The following is a 24273-nucleotide window of genomic DNA, read 5'->3' on the forward strand; positions in this document are numbered from 1 at the left end:
AACCAATCTTAATCCCGTTCCAACATTCGCAATGATTTCGCACACGAAATTTCGCTAGAAATTCTAAAATTTGAGAAAAATTTGTCGTTCGATATTTTTATCCATTGTAAAAATCGCAAAGCACTACTGAGGTGTACTCATATTTGGCATAATAATTAAGGACAGGACAGCATACTCTTGTAGAACCCTCAGAGTGGATCTAGTAACCGATGCCCAGAGCATACTAAAATTATGGAGGGAACACTTCTTCAGCCTGCTGAATGGCAGTGAAAGGACAACGCCAGGAGAAGGCGAGCCCGATTCCCCAATCGATGACGATGGAGCAGACGTTCCATTGCCCGACGATGAAAAAGTTCGAATAGCAATTACCCGCCTGAAGAACAACAAAGCGATGGTGGCCGATGGATTGTCGTCCGAGCTATTCAAACACGACGACGAAGAACTGATAAGGAGCATGCATCGAATGAAAAAATGCCCAAAGATTGGAATTTGAGTGTGATCTGCCCAATCCACAAAAAGAGAGACCCCACAATCTTCGCCAATTACCGTGGGATAAGTCTCCCCAACATCGGATATAAGGTTCTATCGAGTATATTGTGTGAAAGACTAAAGCCCACCGTCAACAAACTGATTGGACCTTATCACGATGGCTTTAAGCCTGGAAAATTTACAACTAATCAGATATTAATATGCAACAAATTTTGGAAAAAACCCGTGAAAGGAGAATCGACACACACCACCTCTTCGTCGATTTGAAAGCTGCTTTTGACCGCGATATCTGAATTTTCTATTCCCGCAAAACTAATAAGGCTGACGTTGAGCAACACCAAAAGCTCGGTCAGGATCGGGAAGGACTTAGTGGTAGAGTTCTTATCAGCTGAAAAATTAAGGCTTCCCGAATAATTGACACAACTTTATTTGACACTTCGATCACAGGAGATAAAATTATGGATATAGTATATAAAACCTACAATGTAATATTATAATATATAGTATGTGTACTCACCGATAGTCACAATCTGCTTTCGCCCCAGTCCCATTGCGCATTATCGACTGGTAACAGCAACGGATACGTCCAGATTTACTGAACGATTTTATTTCGCTCTCTTCAATTCGCAGCACATACTCTCGTGAAGTAGCATTGAAGGCGACGGTCGTGAGCGGCTTTTTGTTCGAGCAGGGTTTGTATTTCTCACGTTTGAAGTGTTGCATTATGTCCGGCGCATGCACATCTACGTCCGGTATTCGACAGGATTCACTCCAGACAAGATAACCTGTGGGTGGTCGCATTATTTTATATGTGTCATTAGTGAAGGAATTTTGAGGAGTAGAATCATTAAAAGATTCCACGATGTTTGTTGTTTGGTCAAAGACTGATGTGTCAACAAGTTCAAGAGTCGACGAAGCGGTCGCTGAGAAGGGTAGCTCAGTGTCGGCCGGTGGTGTCAGTAAAGGCCTTGCAGCAACACTTTTGTTAAATCGCGACGTGCTAGTGCGATTGAGTATCGAGTTGGTGGAGACTACTTATGCAGATTTTTGTTTTTTTTTCACATTCATGTGGTGCACATACATATACGGACGTTTGTACAATTAGACGGTGGACGCAGCACGGTACATTACAGCAAGCATTATTACAACAAATTGATACAAGCAATTTTGCAAAAGTTTTATTGTGCGAGCAAAATCCAGAATTTTGAAGTTTCGATTTTTTTGTTGCAATTGCGCCAAAAGCATGCAAATTAAGAAAGAACATAACACAAAACTAATGAATTATGACGAACAAGCAAACGAGTAAAACGACACAAAATGAAACTTAAAAAATAAAGAGTATACAAAAACTACTATAAAACTAGTAAAACATAATCGTAAAATTATACAAAAGTATTGGAAATATCATACGAATAATAAGATAACTTAACTTATATACACTTAAAGCTAACACATCTACCATGATGAAATCTTAAGTCGAAGGAAAAAGAAATACTTGAAACAAGGAAATTAAACCCCTGTTTTCGCATCTATAATTGAGTGAATACCACTGCCAAAGGGCACTCCAATATTGCACATTTAAAGACGGAAGGAGGCGCATCGACCTCCTCTGCTGAAGAGTCGCTTGAGATTCTAATGAAGATCTATGGGTTCAGCCCAATTCCGTCACATAGTAAGAGAGAAAAGAAATCTCATATGCCATTAAGTCTTCTTACCATATAAAGCGGATCATTTCCATAATGATTCCGAAGCTAAAGAAACAATTAGTTCTAAGGTTGGCAGGATCTGTAAATCAAGTGTCCGCTTATCTCATATTCCAAAAAGATGGAAAGAGTCAAGTTAATGTTCCTACAATCTTTTATAAGAATGTACAGCTGCTGGCGTATGTCGATGATATTGATACTTGGCTCTCACGTCACCGTTGACAGTCATGACTTTGAAGTTGTGGATAATTTCGTCTATTTAGGAAACAGTATTAATACCACCAACAATGTCAGCCTGGAAATCCAACGCAGGATTGCTCTTGCCAACAGGTGCTACTTCGGACTGAGTAGGCAATTGAAAAGTAAAGTCCTCTCTCGACGAACAAAAGCCAAACTCTATAAGTCGCTCATAATTCTCGTCCTGCTATATGGTGCAGAGGCTTGGACGATGACAGCAACCGATGAGCCGACGTTACGAGTTTTCGAGAGAAAAGTTCTGCGAAAGATTTATGGTACTTTGCGCATTGGCCACGGCGAATATCGCATTCGATGGAACGATGAGCTGTACGAGATATACGACGACATTGACATAGTTCAGCGAATTAAAAGACAGCGGCTACGCTGGCTAGGTCATGTTGTCCGGATGGACGAAAACACTCCAGCTCTGAAAGTAGAAGAAGAGGAAGACCTCCACTCCGTTGGAAGGACCAAGTGGAGAAGGACCGGCTTCGCTTGGAATATCCAATTGGCGCCACGAAGCGAAAAGAAGAAACGACTGGCACGCTGTTGCTAACTCGGCTATAATCGCGTTAGCGGTGTCTACGCCAATTAAGAAGAAGAAGAAGAATGTTCCAGCGAGAAGCACACACGACATATTTTAGGCCTATAACCCTCACCTCCTACATGCTGAAGGTCCTGGTAAAGCTAAAGGGCATACGCAACAAATCATTCTTTGCGAACAACTTATCAACTGCACAACATGCATACATAAACGGTCGTTCAACAGAAATTCCACAACACGAGGAGTAAGAGTCATTACATCTTAAAGAGTAGGACATAGCTGCCTTTCGTGATATATGTAGAGGAAGCTTTTAACAATAAATAATTAAGCACGATCATACAGTCTCTCACAAATGGCGGCAAAGGCGACATGCTGTGCAAATGGATTCAATCGATGCTTATGAACAGAATTTGTTTAACTATGATATGAACTGTCGACATATGTATGTATGTATGCAGAGACACTTCTCAGTGAGGTAGCCTATGCTTTTCTGGGTGGTGGTACTGACGACGATATGGTGTTAATGGTATCAGGGCAGTATCTGTGAGATTATGAACAGAGCCATACGAAGTTTACACCTATTGGCTGCAAACAGCGGACAACAAGGCTTATCCTAGTAAGACGGAACTGCTACTATTCATTAATAAAATCAAAATACCTCAATTTTATTTTCCCTCACTCGTTGGTACTGTCCCACACCTCAAAATATCTAACGGTCGAAATCGATACCGAACTGAGCTGAAATTGAATTAGAAACGTATTAAAAAAGATCATGTGGTGTATTACACGTACAAGAGTGAGTACACTATAATTTAAATGGAATACAGAGGGTGGTCTGTGCAGGAGTTACCGGTTTCTAGTCCTGAAACAGCTGAAAATAAATCTAAATACTAAATCTAAAATCAGACTATATCCTTCCAAGATTATATTTCACTAGTGACTTTCAGGTGCTAATACCCTCCAGACGGTTTACTAGAATTCTATATCAATCTATACCGAAGGGTCTTAGGAAGGGACGGGAGTATACTCTAAGTATCTTGATATCTCTCTAACCATTGTCAATTAAACTCAGCTAGCACCTTTCAAGTGGAACTACTAGACATAAAGAAGGTCAGTGGAGTTCTACTGAGTAACTACGGTAGGATACAGAGGGACTTATCGTCGCTATTGATAAATTCCAGCGTCGTAAACAAATGTAGGAAGGTTTTAAGCTCATTCACTGGTAAACTTCACTTGTCCATAATTTGGGTTTCCTGTCATAGAAATATTTTCGGCAACGTAAAGCAGACGAGTTGAACAAATCAGAAGCCTCCCTAGATTAAGTCCGATGCGCAAAAAATACCGTAACCGATAGGAACGAACAAGAGGAAGCTTACCTCACCTAAACTACTAATCTACCTACCTATAGCTGCCATTCGACAACAGAATACGAAATTATATTTTACGAGAGAATAATCAATTGTCTATTGATAGTACATTAATGAGAATATTATAATATTTTTAACTGTAAAGTGGAGAGCCTTCACGTCACAATTAACAGTTTATATGGAGTGATTTTCTTAGAAGTGTCTAAGAACCTATTTTATAAGTACTTAGTACTAAGAATCTCTGCAGAAAATGTGGCAAATCTTCGCCAATAACAGCATTTTTGTTATCAAGTTTGGTTTACCTTTTTTGTGGCTGTGATGATTGAAAGAATTGTAGACGACAGAAATGTCTAAAAAATCTCATTTCCTTTCACGCCGGAGTATGGAGATTCTTTAACCATTCTCAATCTAGGATTGCACAGCTAAAAAAAATATTTCAGGCCAGCTCAGCTTTCGCATCTAAAAAACACTCAATCTGGAGCCAAATAGATACGCAGTACCTGAGGGTCCTTGATATGATAGGCAAGAACTTCTTAAGCGGTCAAAAAACAGAGATAAAGAGATGAATAAGTAGCTAATAGAAAAACATAACTGTTTCCTAAGAAGAAGAAGAAGGAAGAAATCGCAACAACAAGCTTAATGTTCCAATAGGAAGAATTATCCTCCGTCAAAAAGGTTGAACATAGAGATAAACAAACATGAAAACAACACTTATTATTAAACGACTGTTATAAGCCGCCAGAGATCATATCCAAGTGGTCGTGAAAGACCGCCAATATGTAGAACAGATGGTATTGATTGTCGGTGGTCAAGCTCAGTTCACAGACAGTTCTCACGACAGTGAGGTCTACGAAATTGGAACAGGCTCGCTCAAATGGCCAAGGACTGTCACAATTAAGCATTTGGAGAATTTTTTCATTTTTATTACCACAACAATCCAATATATTCCATTCATACCTGCTTATCCGGCCTCCCCATAATGCCTCGCTGAAATCCTACCCAAAATTAGGCATATGTTAAGGTCTTATTAAAGAAAGGAATAGAAACATAAGGAATAATATAATTGACATACTATCTGAACAAATTTGTCTCGGACTGGTCCATTTAAATCCCCGCGGTAACCAAATGGATAAAAAATACGGTGGGTACAATCCTTTTTATATTCTTTACTTTATCACGAACACAAGCATTTGAATGGCACAAAGCATACAGTGAAGGTCGTGAAGTAATATTATGAATATGAAGTATACCAAAAAACCTAAATGTCTTGCAAAACGACGTCGAATAAAGGTCGCAAAAGAGATGTTGACAAGATAGGTATCGACACTATGTACATTCATCAAACGCATCGTTATTGGTGACGAGGCGTAGATTTATCAGTATAAGGTGGAAACTGTTCAACAATTCGTATGGAACCCACAAAACTAAGTCAAAAACGAAAAATCAAAATTTGCTGAAGACCATCCCAGCCATGTAAAAACCGTAACAAATGTGTGAAAACTTTCATTAAGCGTTGGCATGGTTGTTTTAGTTAATGCGTAAAATGCAGTTGTCAGTCCGGATCAAATTTGATGAGATGGCAAATATGTCTTCATTAAAAGCTAATGTTTCCTTTGATTCAGTTAACTCAACCGTTTTATTGACGTAGATTATTGGAACGAGCGAGAATGTTAGCTTTAACGCAATTGGCTTCACTAGTGTTACAACATTTAGGCACTTACACATTTTTCCAAAAATTAGTAAAAAAATTGTAACGATAAATAATTCTTATTTTTACAAGTGATTTCAAAATGTGCTTAAATTAAACATATTAATAGCAAAAAAATTATATGCATGCACTACTTGAAAAAACATTAAAACAAAATATCAACCTATACTCATACATACATCTGCTCTAAAAATACCTGCGGCGCTGCGCCTTTCCAAATAATCAATATATAAAAAATACACCTCGGCGTATACGTACCCTTCATGCCAGGCACATGTGAATAGTGCAGGACGGGAATGCGCTCATCCGCATAATCACTTCCGCGCATCGAACTACTCAAGTAAACAATGAATATCACAAAAGCGAATACGAGCAACAGCTGCTTCCGACGTAATATCCGATATGACCAATTGAAGTACTTGGCTGATGGACTGCCTGCCTTGCCAGTGTTCGTGAGGCGTTGCATTGACTTTTGCCAACAGGAGGACACCGCATTTTTCATTAACTGCTGCCCGGCACATGACAGTAACTCTGTCTGTACGATTGTCTTAGGCTTTCCCAGCGATCTAGTGGTATCTGCTGTGAGATATTAAAAATCAGTTTTATAAGTTTTGAATTGCTCTGAAAAGTTACCTTGTTGTGTGGCCGTTATTGGCGTTGAATCCATATTTGTGTTGTTACGTGTTTTCGTGCCATTTCCAAGCAAATGCTCCTTATCCTCATCAGCCGAGTTAGTTGTATTCACTGATGTGCTCGTCATAGTTAATAGTTTGGGTTGCCGCCCAGAGAGGGTAGTGCATATTCCTTAACGTTCGAATAACCTAAATAAAGATTAATTATTTTTTGATCAATTATTTATCTAAAATGAAGGAACTGTTGTAACAAGGGAAAAGAGAACTGTTATAATTTCTAGTAAACACAGGTAGTAATTGACCGCCACATGGATTAGGGTGGTAAACACAGATTTATAAAAATTCTAAAGGATTTTTTGATTACCGTTAACTTGGACTATGTTGGAGAGGAGTATTGAAGGTGCAGAGAAATGACATACTTATTTATTTGCTCTATTCTGGACAGATATTTTCAGACAGACCTAAATTTTTGACACTTTTTAAGAAAGAACATCACTAGAATTGGATCCTAATGTTTCGAACTGTTGAACAATTGGTGATATTTAATGAAAAAAATATAAAAACAAAAAAAAAACAAATTTAGGTGTTAAGTAATGATATCAAAAAATGGCGATATTAGAGTTTACGGGTTTCAAAAAATCGAATTGTTTTTACTGTTTTATTAAATTCTATGCCACCTCTAGAATATTGTCCTAAATTTTCATGTTGATCCAAGTAATAGTTACGGAGATACAGCCTTGAGAACTTATGCGCTCGAGGCTAGATAAGCTGAGTGTGCCGTCCTTAAACGCATTTTTCTCGAAACTGTGTTTTTGTAGCCGATTTGCTAGATTTCTAGAGAACTACTCAATCGATCTTCATGAAATTTTACACAGGTTTTTGAGATACAATTTTTAAAGACACGAAAGATTTTTTTTTTCGATTACAACATCGACATTCATATTTTGTAATTGCGGATTGGCTTAATGTTCACTGATAAAGATGATTTATAATATGATAGCACAATTTTAAAAGTGGCTGTTTCTTCATTGAACATGTTTCTAACATAAAATAGTTTTTTCATAACATTCAAATTTTAAATCTTGAAACCACGGTGGATTCATAAAGTTTATTATTATTATTTAAGAGACTAGAAGAAGACGTTGAGTAATACCAAAAGCTCCGTGAGGATCGGGAAGGACCTCTCCGAACCGTTCGACACCAAACGAGGTTTCAGACAATCCGACTCCCAATCATATGAATTCTTCAACATACCGAGTAGGTACAATCTTTTGAGTTTAAGAGTGAGCAGCTGCTGGCGTACGCCGATGATATTTATACCATTGCACTCAACAACCGCGCCGTTTGTTTTGCTTTCTCTAGGCGTCGTAGCGCGACTTGGCTCCCACGTCACTGTTGGTAGTCATACATTTGAAGTCGTTGATAGTTTTGTCTTGGCATTAACACCAACATCAATCTTGGTAATAACGAAATCCAACGCAGAATAACTCTTGCCAACAGGTGCTACTTTGGTCTGAGTAGGCAATTGAGAAGTAAAGTCCTCTCTCGACGAACAAAGACCAAATTATAAAAGTCACTCATCATCCCCGTACTGCTTTATGGTGCAGAGGCATGGACGATGCCAACATCTGATGAGGCGGCGTTACGAGTTTTCTTGGGAAAGGTTCTGCAGAAGATTTATGGTCCTTTGTGTATTGGCGACGGCGAATACCGCAGTCGATGGAACGACGATCTGTACTAGATGTACGACGACATTGATATAGTTTATCGAACCGAAAGAATGAAAACACTCCAGCTTTGAGAGTATTCGACGCAATATCCGCCGTTAGGAGCAGAAGAAGAGGAAGAGCTCCACACCGTTGGAAAGCCGAGGTGGAATTTCCAATTGGCGCCAAACAGCGAAAAGGAAGAACGACTGGCGCCCTGTTGTAGTCTCTGCTATAAGCGGAATCTTCGCTTATAAAGAAAAATAATATAACATGCAAACCCCACGTTAGATTTATCATAGTCAGGTCTGAAGAATTAAGAACGGTGTACCACAAGTTAAAAAAGTTCAGGGACAAACGCCTAAAGCATGTACAAACAGCCGATACTAAAGAAATATTGCATTTCTAACCTATTAATGAATTAATTTGGAGCGGATTTAAGTACCTAAAAATCTCTATGACAGAAATTAGCGGCATGTTGATTGTATTTACCTCTGCGGCATACGAAGAAGTCAACATCAAGTCAAACTTTTTTCCGCTCAGAAATAGTTTTACAAGTTTAGGGTTCAGAGTTGTTATAAAATATATTCCCTCGAGTATAATCTTGCCTTTCTCGGTCAAGGTATACGCACCTACTTATGTCGACACAAATGGTTGTAAATGACTTCATAGCACATTTTGCAATCGCGTTGCCTTCATTCTTGTTCCTACACAACATTACATCAACAATTAAAAAACCTTTAAATCTATCATATTGTGCAGTTGTGTTAAATTATTAAATCTGAAAATAATCTGCTGACCCTGAAATTTATCTCCACGATTTACGTTTGGTAATTTTTTTTCTCTTTTCATAATGATGTTTTTATGAACTTCTGCATGAAACTGCAGCTTAATGACTATTGTTTCACTACAAGTATGAGCTTTTTTTTAACCATACATACATACATACATACATACAATATGTTACCAGAGTTGTGTTCATGTTGCGGCAGGCATAACAGTTAGATACGTCTTTTTCGTGCAATAAAAATATTTATTCAAATAAAACAATTAATTGTTGTGTATACTCGCATCACGCTAACTGCTAATTACTACTAAAAATATTTTTTAACTAGCAAATTTATAAAAATATCGATGTGCAGTCGTCAACTCATCATATAGTATACATTCATACAAACCATATATACACGAATGCAAGTTCAAAATTTTAAATTCATTAACATAAATAAATAAAGGAAGGTAATGTTTATAATGGGCCTTTTGATAAATGGGCACAACGTGACTCAATCGACGTCAGTGGAAAATTGCAATTTATTATTTGTATACTCTTGCAACATGTTGCTACAGAGTATAGTTTTGTTTACATAATGGTTGCCCGTATCACATAAAACTAAACGAGATAGATATAGGGTTATATACGGGGTATTCCATACCAAATCGACCACTTTTGAAACCGACCCCTTTAGATTTTGCTGAAACTTATCCATCCCTTTCTACTCTTTGAAAAACATTTTTGAGAATTTTTTCAAAATTTTTTGTCCAACTTCAAAAAAGTTATGAATTTTTCAAAAAAATGGTTTTTTTAATTTTCATATAGCCATAACTTTTGTAGAAATTGACTTTTGGCGATCTTTTTTTTTTTCATTTTTGCTTTTGAATGAACTTTTCGAAAATATACACGAAAAAAATTTAACACGATGAAATATATAAAATAATCGGTTTTTTAAGTAAAATCGTCATTTTTTTTTGTTGTAAGTTCGCCATTTTTCTTTTTTTTTTCCTCGAAAAAAACTTCAATTAATTTGACAACTATCCCTGCTAATCCCGGAGAGGGCCGATTTTTTTATATTTTTTTTTTATTTTTCATTTTTGAAAATTTACAATTTTTTTTAATAAATAAAAAAAATAAAAAAAAAAATCGGCCCACTCCGGTATTAGCAGATATAGTTGTCAAATTGAAGTTTTTTTGAGGAAAAAAAGTAAAAAAAATGGCGAACTTACAAAAATATTTATTTAAAAAAAATTGTCAAATTTTCAAAAATGAAAAAAATAAAAATATGAATATGATTTTCATAGAGCAATGGGCGATTTTTAAATCGACCCGCCCTAATGTATATACATATGTATATATATACATATATTATACTTATATATATAAATTATCAGGATGACGAGAAAAGTTGAAATCCGGGTGATTGTCTGTCTGTTAGTTCGTCCGTCTGCCCGTCCGTGTAAGCTGTAACTTGAGTAAATATTGAGATATCTTAATGAAACTCGGTACACGGTTTTCTTAATACAAAAAAAAATTAAGAGTTCGTAGATGGGCGTAATTGGACCACTGGCACTATAAAGTGCCATAAATAAGCACCAAATTTAGATATAAAACTCATAGGCGGCATAGGAGATCGCAGTAGCCAGGGGCACCTGTGGAAAAGAAATTTTAAAAAGTGGACGTGGCCCTGCCCTCTAATAAGTTTAATGTATGTATATACCTAAACCACTAAAGCTACAACAACCAAATTCGCTCAGCACGAATATTACATGAATCGATAGTGTGAAAATGGATGAAAACCCCGCTCACTCCCCATATAACGGTGCTGTTAAAAACTACCAAAATCGCGATAAATTGATAACTAAATACGCCGGAGACGTATTCTGCCGGGAAGGTATGACAAAGTTCTATAGGGGCCGTGGTAAAAATTGGACGATAGGCGTGGCACCGCCCACTTTTTGGTGAAATCCCATATCTCAGGACCCAACCGATTTCGACAAAATTTAATATGTGACATTCTTCTTACATTCTTATATCACATTGTTAAGGGGGTATTCTGGTCTAGAAACATGAATTTCAGGTAATTTTTAAAGTGTCGTAAAAAAAAGGCAATTAATATTTTTATTATCCATTTTTTTACTAGTTATTTGTTATTTTAGAAGAGTACAGAAAAAAATTAAAAACGAAAAAAGTAAAAAATTTCTAAAATTATGAGCAGACGAAGTGGGGGGTCTCTAAAAATGTCCACGAGACCATACCCATGATTTCAACCCTCCTAGTTATCTGAAACCAAAAAAAAAAAAAATTATTAATCTAGAATAATGTCGCAATGGCCGGAAGTACGGAAAAGTGGGAAATTTTTTTTTCACAAAATGGCGACTGCCTGAAAAAAAAAGTTTTTTCGGATCACTTTTTCTGACGATTTCGAATTTTTTAAAAATAATAAAAATAAAAATTTGGGGATGAGGCTAGTTTCAACCATAGACAAGCCTATAAAGAAGACTCTTTAAAAATTTCAAGTAAATCGGTCCAGTAGAACCTGAGAAATCGTGGGTAACTTTCCGAAAAAGTCAGTTTTGAGAAAAACGCGTTTAAAGTTTAGTAGACAATTCTAGTGAACACGGACGCCACGTCACAAAATCGGCTGTATCTCTGAAAATTAGGCGAATTTTGAAAAATCCTTCCAAGGTCATATTTTCTAAATCTAATCTAAACTTTCAAGATAAGCAAAAAAAAAATCGATTTTTGCAAAATCCTAGACAAGAATATCCCCTTAGAATGGATGAAATCCGATAAGAACTACGCCTACTTCCCATATAACACTATTTTAGATTCCACTTGTATCGTTCAGTTTCCAGTACGCAAATCAAGAAGCAAATAATATAACGGGATAAAACTTTGCACGAATAATGTCTTTAGTATGTGCCACCTTATGGCCAAAAATTGTTTACATTCAATAAAAACTGTTCAATACCCCGGGTACCGAATATTTAGACCCCGGTACCAGTAGTTGACTTTTGATCGAAAATGTCGGTCAATGTTTACGATATATATAACTGAAATTAAATGATAATCCTTCACTTATAATGGTATATCTGTATGTCAAATATATTTTCATTGTAATTTCATTAATTAGTGCTTTTAGTATGTAGTTTTTATGGTTTCCGTTATGTGGGTGGTGAGGGTTGTTATTATCCGCTTTTACCCATTATAGCGCTATAAAATTTTTTTTTAGAAGATTGCACACAGCTGTTTGGTGACCAAAACTATCCTTGTATATATCTGTAGTATAACAAGTAAGGAAGGGGTAAGTTCGGGTGTAACCTTCAGGTGTTGGGAAAGTTTTGCATTGGACTAGAGAAAGTATCGCCGTGATTTCATTCATTTAAGATAAGAGAATACATCGTTATTAGGAAAATATTATTTCTGAATTTCATTGTCTTACATATCAACGGACAGATGAGGTATAAAGTCAACGGGAAGTTCGAAAATATTTATGTAAGGCATGTGGCGACTTTGTTTGGCGGAAGTTTGTCAAGGTCCATGTATAGCAAGTTTCACCAAGATATCTCATTTTTTACAGTTATCGCTTGCACGGGCATAAATACATATGGACGGACAGGCAGTCACTCGGAATGCAATTCGTCACGTCATCTTGATCACTTATATGGTATATATTACCGATATCTATTTGGATTAGTTTTAGGTGCGACAATCAACCGTTAGATAAACAAAACTATTAAATTCTGTAGCAACATATTGCAAGAATATGGGTATGTGGGAAGCCAGCAGATGCATCAGAACCCATGGAAAATAAGTACGTACAGACATATAAAAATCTATACAGGTCACGTCATCATATAACACATGTATCAATCAAGGCATTTTTCACGCGTTAGCGGGATTATGAGTGAACATACATACATACATATGTACATTGATATCGATTTCCATTGACTCTTCACTTTGTATGAAAAAATATAGCCTATTGTTAGTGTTGGCCAACTTAAATTTAAAAATTGTTACTTGTCTACATATTGACATAAAATATGGCGCAGACTTTATAGATTCGGTTTTGATTGGGAAAGTAAAAATTAGAAAAGTTTTAAATTAATTTTCCAATTCCAATAACTAATAGTCAAGTTAGGTTTTTAAAGAAATTTTTAATTGGAAAACTGAAATGTTGAAAAGTTAAGAGGACATTGGATTCACCAACAGATATGTATGTATGTTTACCGAACTGAATGAGGAATTGTGGGTTTTCTCAAAACACTGAATTACCTTTTCGTTATTAAGCTGCATACGTATTTTACAGAGTATTAGTTCCTTTATGCAAATAATATACATACATATTTCTAGCAATACAAACTTTGCTATACGAGGGCTGCTATATATATTCTGGCCTAGGGCAACGCTAAGTGTTGCCAGGTGCAAGCTGACATTTCCATTGGAAAGTTTGACATGCTTTCGCATAACATCACTCAGAACGTTTTGTCATTTAATCGTGAATTGTTTTATTTACAGGGAATTAAAAAATTCATCTCGGCCAAAAAATGGGATTAACTCGTGAACATTTTCGTGCGATCATTTTTCACAACTTTCGACGTGGATTATCACAAGAGTGCATCGATGAACTAAAATCTTTGTATGGCTATGAAGCACCATCTTATAGCACTGTGAAAAACTGGTATAACGAATTCAATTGTGGCCGACGCTCGCTCAAAGACGAATTCCGTGAAGGTGGTCCAAAAACAGCCGTTGTGCCAGAAAACATCGATGCCGTACGTGAACTGATAATGCAAGACCGTCATGTAACATACCTTCAGATAGAGGCATGCCTATGCATTTCTCCCACCAGCATACATTCGATATTGCATGAACACCTGGCCGTAAAAAAGGTTTGTTCTCGTTGGATCCCGCACAATTTGACAATCGCTCAAAAAAAGCTCGTGTGGATTGGTGTAAAGAAATGCTGAAAAAATACGTTTATAAAATACGTGCTTCAAAAGACGTTTATAAGATCGTCACAGGTAACGAATCATGGATGTATGCGTATGAGCCCGAAACAAAACAGCAATCGACAAAAAAAAAATAAAAAAAAATCATTTTCGTTGATAAATATGCCTATTTACATTATTAGGCCAGAAATATATCTAGCAACCTACGTCGAGTTTAACAGAGCTTTCATGGCGCTTTTCTAAGGTTATACTAAGGGTGGAAGCTTTTACATATATTAAGGTTTGGTTAATCTGGTAGGCCAATGAGCCACGCATAGACTAGTTTGGTCCTTTGCGATACTAGACTGAGTTCAGTTACTAGGTACAAAGGGAGTAGTAATCCTTTAGGATGCCTGCGCTTGACGCGAATTTTAACAAAGTCTGTGCCTCACTATCGACACCTCCGCCAGTGTATCATACCGTGGGAACCCTAGATGCTTACAGCGCAGTCTTGCCAATGAGCTACAAGTTTCCCTGATGCCTTGCTCTAGACATTTCCTGCAGTCTTCCTGATCTGTCAGCCTCATTATGCGGGACAGACAGTGACCAGTTAGTATTCCGTGCCAATACGAATTTTGTGTACTTCCAAACTACCGTTTTGCACATGACTTTTGCAGTTTTGCACTCAGGTAACTCGTTCCACGAGTTTTGATTTGCTTACCATGCTTCTGTCCATATCGTCGTATAGACAGTGGATGGTTTTCCCAACATTGATCACGATTTCAGGTATTAGCCGTACACTATTCTTGACAATCTCTACCACTATTTCATTGTCCTCGTTGCTTTGTGGCCTGGCACCCAGTAGAAGTGAAGTTGCTTGCTTCTGGCAACAGTTTCCACAGCCGCCCTGGTTCCGAAGGCACTATCGATATGCGAGGTTACTGCATCGATTGCTGCTTTACTATCTACGTAGACGTTGCAGGTGCATTGGAGGCCCGCTTCACGGCTTTTGCAATAGCAAAGATCTCAGCTTGAAATATACTGCAGCGGCCTGGCAACTTAAAAGGCTGCCTTATGCCTAACACTGGACAGTATATCGCCGCACCAACTCTATCATTCAATTTCGAGCCATTCGTATAAATGTTTAGAGTGTTGACCATAGCTAAAATACCTTTGCGCCAACCATATTTTCTATGTTTACTTTGAACCATCTTATTATTGAACCTAAGTATATTAAATGTACTAAATTGAGAACAATACTTTAAAAACAAAAAGCTCCTTACAGAAACTATCGTCCATTTGAAGAAAAGTAATACCATAAGTAACACATTTTTTAATTAAATCGAAATTTAATTAAACGATACAAATTATCTCTTTGACCCAATATATTGCTAAATAAGCGCGATAATACTATAAAAGCTACACATAGGCACATAAAGTTATATACCAGTGTTCAGTAATTAGGTAAATAAGTCTGTAAAGCATTTGATAAAAACTGCGTAAAAACAAATATAAGAGATATGATTGAACAGTTGTGTGAGTACATATGTATTATATGTACATTGTGGCGATGAAGAATTGCTTTCAAGCACCATAATTGCACACAATGGCTTTACAATAGCAGAACTACGAAGGCACGGGCAGACGTTGTGCTCTTCAATGAAATCCAAAATAGCATAAAAACATTCCTGCATCGCAGATATGCAGTATATATATGTACATGCATAATTGTATGTACATTAGGGTGTTCCTTATTTTTCAAGCTGATATTTTTCTTGCAAACGTGCCTTGAAGTTTCAGATAAAATACAACATAAACAATCTCTGTATTTTCGATTTCCTCTAAACCGTGCTTAAATTTACTTTTGTTTTTCGCACAAATTTAACGTGGAATTTTTTGATCTTTTGTAGTAAATTTGCTATCTCAAGAGAAAATAAAACAAAAACTTTGAAAATACAATATTCTGATACAAAATGTTCGTTCTACCCCGGCATCAAAAGTATTGAGCATTCATGCAAGTGGCTTTCAAATTATCTATTGCTCATACGACATGGCACTGGCATGATCACTGTTACTGCGTTACTGAGATTGCATTCAGTGCATTTTACGTATAACTTTAAATGCCTTTTTTGTAGAACGTACAATTTTTTACCAGAATATCAGTTTTCCAATGTTTTAGGTTTACCGATTTAATGCAAAATAACAAAAAATTTCATGTTATATACATGGAATGGTTATATTGAATTCTATTTTAGGACAGAAACAGAAACTTTGGGAGGCGTTTACAAAACAAATTATCTTGCGAAGAAAAATTAATAGCGGACTTGCACCGCGAACTATGGTCTCTTGGGAATCAACGGACACTACAATGCATATACAGTGAAATTCCTCATAACCGGACACCCACCATGGCAGTGGTTTTGTCCGACTATGGGAGCTGTTCACATACATAAGTGTAGTGGCAAAAACGTGAGTTTGAAATATATTCTCTGACTCTAAGAGCTGCAACTCAGAGCTATCAGGCGAAAGTGAATGAGAGACAATTATCCCAATGGTTTCCCTTAAGCCACAGGTAACCAGACGGCGCAAGCGCAAGTCATATTTTTTTTAGTAATCATTTTTCATATCGTTCCTAAAAAACCATCGCACAACTGCACAAATTAGCAAGAATTAAAAAAAAATTTTGAAAACTTTTTCGTATATCAGACATAATTTGAACGAAATATTAACAAAATAGTGTCTGTGTCCGGTTACTGGAACGTTCTCATGTCCGATTATAGGAAATGGTTTCTTATGAAATTATTAATCTAAAGGTTATATTCATAAAACTTATTCGGTTATGAGCGGCTCCCACTTATAAGGAATGTCCGGTTATGAGGGGTGTCCGTAATGGAGAATTTCACTGTATATGCACGCAGAAGATGTTTTCGTATTTCTTGTTTTATTTAATTAAAGTGTTGAAATAAATAATTCTTAAAATTCAACCGATTTTGAGAGCTTTTTTTTATTACAAAAATGTTATGTTCCAATGCCATAGATTTCTGCACACAGTTTCTATTCTACAACTGTATGGACTTTATAGCAAAGATCACCCAACTTAAAGACTTTCACTTTTATTATAAACATTTTGTATTGTAATTGGTCTATGATATATAGTATGATTACTTCAAGAATTTTAAGAACGACCTAGTTTGGAACTTAGAAGATACGTAGGTTGCCTTTTATAATTCGGAATTAAAGGACAAAAGCGAAAATCGCTTTATTGTTTTTCACAAACCATTAAGATCTATATACTTTTGCATGTGTTTTATCCAATTGTTGAAGCACTTTTGCCACTCTGATTGAGGTACATATACTACTGTGCCCAAAAAATTTAATTTAAACTACGCGCGTCGAAGGATCTGGAGAATTATTTTTTTTTTTAGGTTGGTAGTACTCTCAGTCACATTTATGTCAAATTTCATGTCAAAATATTCATTAGTGTTTGAGATACGTGTCGTTTTATGAGCCGCTAAAAGTGAGTTTTTCGTTTTTTGCGATGTCGAAATTTGTTGAGCAAAGAATTTGCATTAAATTTTGTTTACGGAATCAATTTTCTGCTGCGGATACGTTGAGGATGGTGCAGAAAGCCTTTGGTGATGAGGCTATGTCTAAAAAAAATATTTACAAGTGGTATAGTGAGTTCCAAGCCGGCCGTGAACGTGTCGAAGACGAAGAGATTCCAGGGCGGCCATCAACCTCAACCGACGAAGCTCACGTTCAACAAATCAAAGATTTGGTGTTGAAAAACCTTCGATTAACAATTAGAGACCTTGCTGATGAAGTTGGCAAGGCCGGAATTGTGGAATGACAATTCTTGGTTTTTACACCACGATAATGCACCATCCCATACTGCCCTCGTAATTCGTGATCATTTCGCCAAAAACTCAACCCATATCGTTCCGAAACCACCGTATTCACCTGATATGGCCCCATGCGACTTCTGGCTGTTCACCAAGGCTGTGTTCCGCTCCGGGGACACAGTTTTTATACGATAGAGGAGATCCAAGCCGCAGACGGAACTGAAGGCCATCCCGGAAAGTGACTACAACCAGTGTTTCGAAGATTGGAAAATCCGTTGGCATAAGTGCATTGCATCGGAAGGGGATTACTTTGAAGGAGATGAAATTGATTTGGAAGAATAAATAAAGAATTTTCAAAATAAATACAATGTCACCTTATTTTTTTATGTATCTAAAACATGCGTTCTGAACGCCTCAACCACCTTTTCAGGTGACGAATAATTGAACTCTTAGTTAATTTTTTTGTACGGGAACAAAAAGAAGTCATTCTGTGCCAAGTCAGGACTTTATGGTGGATTACTCATTATGATCTACGACGTCGATTGTATTATCCATACTATTGATAAACAATATCGTTAAACTTTATGGAGCTTCATCACAAAAAATTGAATCGATGAACTGTTAATCCATGTCGAAAGTTGTGATAAAAACAATCGCGCAATAATTTTCGCGTTTAGCTCCATTTTTTGGACGAGATGAATAGTTTAAGTTACTGTAAGACACACAAATGGTGCTTGTATGACAAAAAGTTCTGAATGTATAATACAGTGATCAAATTGAATGGTAAATTTTTAATATACATATACTTCGCGTGTTTTTCGAACCGGTAATTTTTGCTTCTGTAAGTTGGCAGTACTGTTAGTGACATCTATGCTAAATTTCAAATTCAAAATATTCATTAGTATTTGAGATACGCGTTGTTTTGTGAGGCTCTATAAGTGAAGTATTCGATTTTTACTATGTCGGCATTTATTGAACAAAGAAGTGCGATTATGGACCATCTCATACTGCATTGGTTATTCGTGATCGTTTCGTCACATTTTCAACTAATATCGTGCCGCAACTACCGCATTCGACTGATTTACCTTCGTATAACTTCTGGCTATTCACCAAATTCACATGACCACTCTGAGTACACCGTTTTTACTCAATTTTGATGGCCATCACGGATTTTTCCAAGTGCTATGATGACTGGAAAACTTGTTGGCATAAGTGTATTGCAGAGGGAGGGGATTACTTTGCAGGAGATGAAATGGACAAAATTCACCATTCAATTTGATCACTGAGTATAACATCAAATATGTCTAGGTTTATATAACTTTAACTTAAAGTTGTGAGTTGCCAGATTGCAACACTAGGATTGCCAAATCTCGATATATAAAGACAACCATGTCATCGAAATTAATATTTCTCTAAAATTTTCAGACATCTTTAAATTTCCAACGCTTGCTTACATTAACCATTTATTTCATAATGGGAATGGCGATCTACTATAGATCTTTTCATTGTAGTGATAAATTCTAAAAAAAAATCGTTGTTTTATTGTCTTATTAAATTCCACAACACCTCTAAAATATTGCCCTAAATTTTCAAGTAGATCCGAGCAGTAGTTTCGGAGATACAGCCTTGAAAACTTATGTGCACGAGGCTAGCTAGGCTAAGTGCGCCGCCTTTACACGCGTTTTTTTCGAAACTGTGATTTCGAAGTCGGTTGAACAAGGTTGATGATCCTGTAAGGAGTTATCCTGCCAATGCGGGCGCATCTTTTTTCTAAGGGGTCACTGGAAATGGCGTCGCAATGGCCGAGTTTAAAATATTTTTTTCTACAAATTTCAGTATTTGTTTGTTAATAGTTTATGTCTGTAACAATAAAAAATTCCAATAAAATATTTAATTTTTTATAAGAGACTAACACTATGAGCAAAATCAGTCGATTTCGCGTTTCGCGTAAAATATAAACCTATTTCGGCTACTTGGTGATATTTACAATGGGCTTTCCAAAGTAAACAGGACTTTTTGAATCTAGCGCCCCTGCTGGCGCCATCTACTTACTTATATGTAAGTATGTCAACTAGTGCGTTAGAATCTGCTATCTTTATCGATTGTCCAGTGAGAATTTCATGACATTTCACCGATTGGAAGTGAAGTTATTGCGTTTCAAGTGTCAGTATGTTTGTGTTATTTCATTGTTAAATACACTAAACTCTGTGCAAAAATAAAATGCTCTGATGCATTTGCTCACTTTCAGAAATACTTATACTTATAAGTACATAAGTACATACTTATGTCAAAATACGGAATGTTTTAAATTTATGTAACTTCGAAAACAAAAATTTCAACAAAGTTTGCTTAGCCTCATTTATAACAGCACACTATTCTCTATTTTTATACAACTGTTCAGTAAGAACCCTCTTTTTATTATTTTTTAAAACCAATATACATTTGTAAGTATGTACTTCTTTCGCCAAATCAAATCAAATAATTGAATGCTTTATATAAGTACGTAAATATGAAAAGCGCATAAGTTCAATTAACACAAATGTTTGTTTGTACCTTTTCTTTATTTATTTATGTTTTATATACATATGTATGTATGTGTGTATTTCTTCTATCTTCTATTTGTGCCCTTATTTGTGTGAGCTTTTCACCCACCGATGATGCTGTTGTTTGTTTTTATTTTTTTCTTTTTACCTTCACTTTGTTATTGTGGCTTGCAAATACACGTGCAGTGGGCAGCGAAATTGCATTGCATTTTTTGCTTTTATTTATTTTGCATTAATTGTTAAGCGTTTACTTGGTTTGTTTCTCACTGAGCATTCTAACTGCATATGCATAAATGGCATTACTTTCGTAGAAATTTTAATCGTCACAGCTTTTGCATAAATTGCAATTTACTCTTACGAAATATTCAAATCACTTGCTGTGTTACTCATAAAACTTTATTTATAAATTATCTGCATATTTTTTGAACACAACAGCTTTAATTAATAATTTAAAAAACCTTAGACTAAACACATGTCGTTATTTGTGAAATTTATATTTTTCCTCATACATCATTTGTATTTGTATTTTCATGTACGAACTTGTCAAGCCACGAACACTTTGAATGCCACCCGTGGCCGTATCACAGACGAGACTGAATGGCGCAAAGTGGTAATCGCCATCGGATAGCTATGACGGCAGCTGCAGTCGGCAATGCTACAGTGTCTTGGACGATTGCCGAATAATAGTTTGCTGAGAAAATTAATTATAATTATATTAAATGTGATGGTATTGTGATATTTTTGTATTTGAACAGCAAACGCTTTGACTTGGATAAAAAAAACCTTCTCTGTAGGGTTGAATGGTGAATTGCCCACTATTTCGCTGATTTACTAATGTAATCAGTTTAGCGCAAAGAGCTAAAATAGCGTGAACAAATTTGAAATAAATATTAGCTTGTATTATTTAATTCATTTGTATGTCTATATTGTTTAGGGTTTGATGCTTTTTGGACCGCCTTCATCTGTTTGCAATTTTCCACTTGAGTTATGTACCTAATTATTTTTTAGCGAAATGAGAATATCAAAATACTATAAAAAAGAATAAGCCGCTCGGAATGCGACTAATGTTGCTGTATAAACATATGGATTCTGGACTAATATGGTGGTACAGAAAAAGAAAATCAACCATATTTCGTATTTTTTACAATTCAAAATACAAATATTGTATATACGAATATTATTAGCAGAATTAATTTAAAGTTGTTTTACTCTCATTAAGCCTTGGAAGCTATTGGATCAAAACTTAAACTAACTATTCGTTGATTTTGGAAGCATTTTTCGGAAAACATTTATAAGAAGAAGATAAAGGGAAAGGAAATGAAAGGAGAGATAAAATGACTAATTCATCAACATAATTTTCAGTATCTCCCAGTGGAGTATGAGGTCTCAAGAAAGCATTTCCATCTGTTCCTGCTTTTTGCTAGCATCTTCGGTTCGTTCCACGATTTCAACGATTACTTTTTGTTTTCTTGCTATATAAGTATATTATTGTCGATCATCGTAAGAAATTATGAATACAAAGAATATATTTATTTACTATGTATGTACATATGTATATTTTCCATCTTTTATTTTCAATATGAACATATACTTTGCATTAATCAAAATAACAAATAACAGAAAAAATGTGTAAAAGGGAATGAAACTCCAAACTGATCTACTGTGCGCCTTTCCGTATACAATTACATCAACTAATTTGTTGTTTTCATAGTTTTTATTAAAAAATATTGTTTATACTCATTAACAAGTAACAACTGTATGCATTGCAAGGAAAACAAGAATTTCGAAAACAATCACATTAAAATAAAATAGTAAAAATATTTGAAACTCCCATCTGAACCATCGCCCGTTCTGCTTGCGGATAAAGTTACCACAGTCAATTTCGCGGCCTCGGACAGCGTAAACATAAACATATGTACATACTTATATATGCGCATACATGAGTACATACATACATATATCGGTATGGATGGAAAGCCAGTAGTTAAAAAGGTTAGATAAAGGCGTAAGCTAAAATATTTAATTACATATTTTGTAATTTTATAATTATTTCGCTGCATTGTAAGACTTCTTTGCCATCTTTGATTTATTTTTGGAAGCTTTGCAGCTGCAATTTTTTGGTAACAACGATTTGCATTCATTCGAAAATGTAGCTTAGTGAAGCCACGTTGTTTGACAAAAATTTTGTAAAAATATCTTGGCAAAAGAGTTTACCATACAAGCACTTGATTTCGAACGTTCAGTTTGTATGGGCGTTACATCCTATAGTGGTCCGATATCGACGATTCCAACAAATGAGCAGATTTTTGGGGAGAGTTTAAGATTGATATTTTAAAAAGGAAAGAAATATACATACTTATGTGTATACTTATGGTGTCTCCAAAATTTGTTTTGGGGTGTTACAAACTTCGTGGCAAACTTAATATGACCCGTTCAGGATATTAAGATATACATATGTACATACATATATATTTGGTTGGTTGAAGTTGAGGGAGGAATCAAGAGGAGCATTTAAGACATCATTAGGTCTATTGTACTACAGTAATAGCCAACTTAGCCCCATTTAACAACTCAGTAGCTTTGGCGAAATTTCTGAGTCTTTCCCATGCTCTTTTAAATTAGAACGTCTGAAGTGGCGGAAGTGTGGACATTCACAAAGGATTTTGAGGGTGTGATATTATTAACAGGAGCATTGTGATAACCCCTACATTATTTATTAATTCTTTCTTTAATAATGGTAACGGTTTTTTCAATAGGGTTTGTAGCGAGTAGACCGATAGGGACAGCAAATGACTCCAAGTTTTTTCCGCTCTTTTGGGATTTGTCAACAGTAAGGTTTGCCATTTCATCATGGAAAGATGATTCCAATTTATGGTCATCATAATCGTACTGTCAGATCAACAATTTAGCGTCTAGTGGAAAATTTTGAATCCACAGGCACAGTAATGTTCCCGTGCCAGTTAGAAAAAGAAGTGCCTGTAGTGTCGAGAATATTGCTGCCGCACACACACGTCGTTCTCAGGCGTTAGGAATCTCTGTAAATGTAAATGTGATGAATTTTGCGAAAAAAGATCTTGACCTAAGTACTTACATTCTTTCAAGATCAAATCGACGCTAAAACTGAAGCCGCTTGACCACCAGAATCGTCGTATGTTCGTGAATTGGGCAGAGCAACAACTTAAAAATGATACGGACTTTCATCGAAAAAGCATCCTCAGCGATTTGACTCATTTCTGGCTGAATAGCTTTGTCAATAAGCAAAATTTGTGTTATTGTTCAGGCAGCAAACCATATGTACTCCATGAGTGAACATTGCATTCCGAAAAAATTACATTGGGCCGTACTTCTTCCGTGATGATCAAGACCGGCACGTTACTGTGAATTTGAATCGCTACCGCTTAATGATAATCGAATATTTCTGACCCGAATTGGATGATATGCGCTTGGACAATGTGTGGTTCCAACAGGATGACACCACAAGCCACACAGCGAATGTCAGAATAGATTTATTGAGAACCAAGTTTGGTGAACGTGTTATCTCACGAAATGGCCCAGTAAATTGGGCGCCTCGGAAGTGCGATTTGACGCCGTAAGACTATTTCCTATGGGACTACGTCAAGTCTGTGGTCTATGCCAACAAGCCAGCGAGGATTGATGAACTCCTTACGAATATCGAACGTGAAATTGAAACAGTATCGGCCGATTTATGCATCTGAACTTCTCCAATCGTGCCTATGGTGGCCATGCAAAAGAAATCGAATAAAGAATTTCATTGCTTTTGTAGCGCCTATTA

At 36.1% G+C, this 24273-nt stretch overlaps 1 protein-coding gene across 7 annotated transcripts in view; it reads right to left on the minus strand.

Annotated features, from left to right (window-relative positions):
* LOC120776506 overlaps nucleotides 1-24273 on the minus strand; it is a 52455-nt gene that overhangs the window by 12206 nt on the left and 15976 nt on the right. For 2 of the 7 annotated variants that reach the window (XM_040107203.1, XM_040107204.1), the window contains exons 2-4: nucleotides 6682-6869; nucleotides 6307-6627; nucleotides 1007-1520 (exon numbers count right to left, since the gene is read on the minus strand). In XM_040107203.1, coding sequence (XP_039963137.1) covers nucleotides 1007-1520; nucleotides 6307-6627; nucleotides 6682-6808 — 962 coding nt within the window. In that variant the 5' untranslated portion in view covers nucleotides 6809-6869. Of the gene's footprint in view, nucleotides 1-1006; nucleotides 1521-6306; nucleotides 6628-6681; nucleotides 6870-19989; nucleotides 20012-20490; nucleotides 21068-24273 lie in introns of those variants that run through there. The other 5 variants (XM_040107202.1, XM_040107206.1, XM_040107201.1 and 2 more) reach the window with 5 other exon arrangements.

The sequence above is a fragment of the Bactrocera tryoni genome, chromosome 5 (assembly GCF_016617805.1).
Source record: "Bactrocera tryoni isolate S06 chromosome 5, CSIRO_BtryS06_freeze2, whole genome shotgun sequence".
In the NCBI taxonomy this organism is placed as follows: domain Eukaryota; kingdom Metazoa; phylum Arthropoda; class Insecta; order Diptera; family Tephritidae; genus Bactrocera; species Bactrocera tryoni.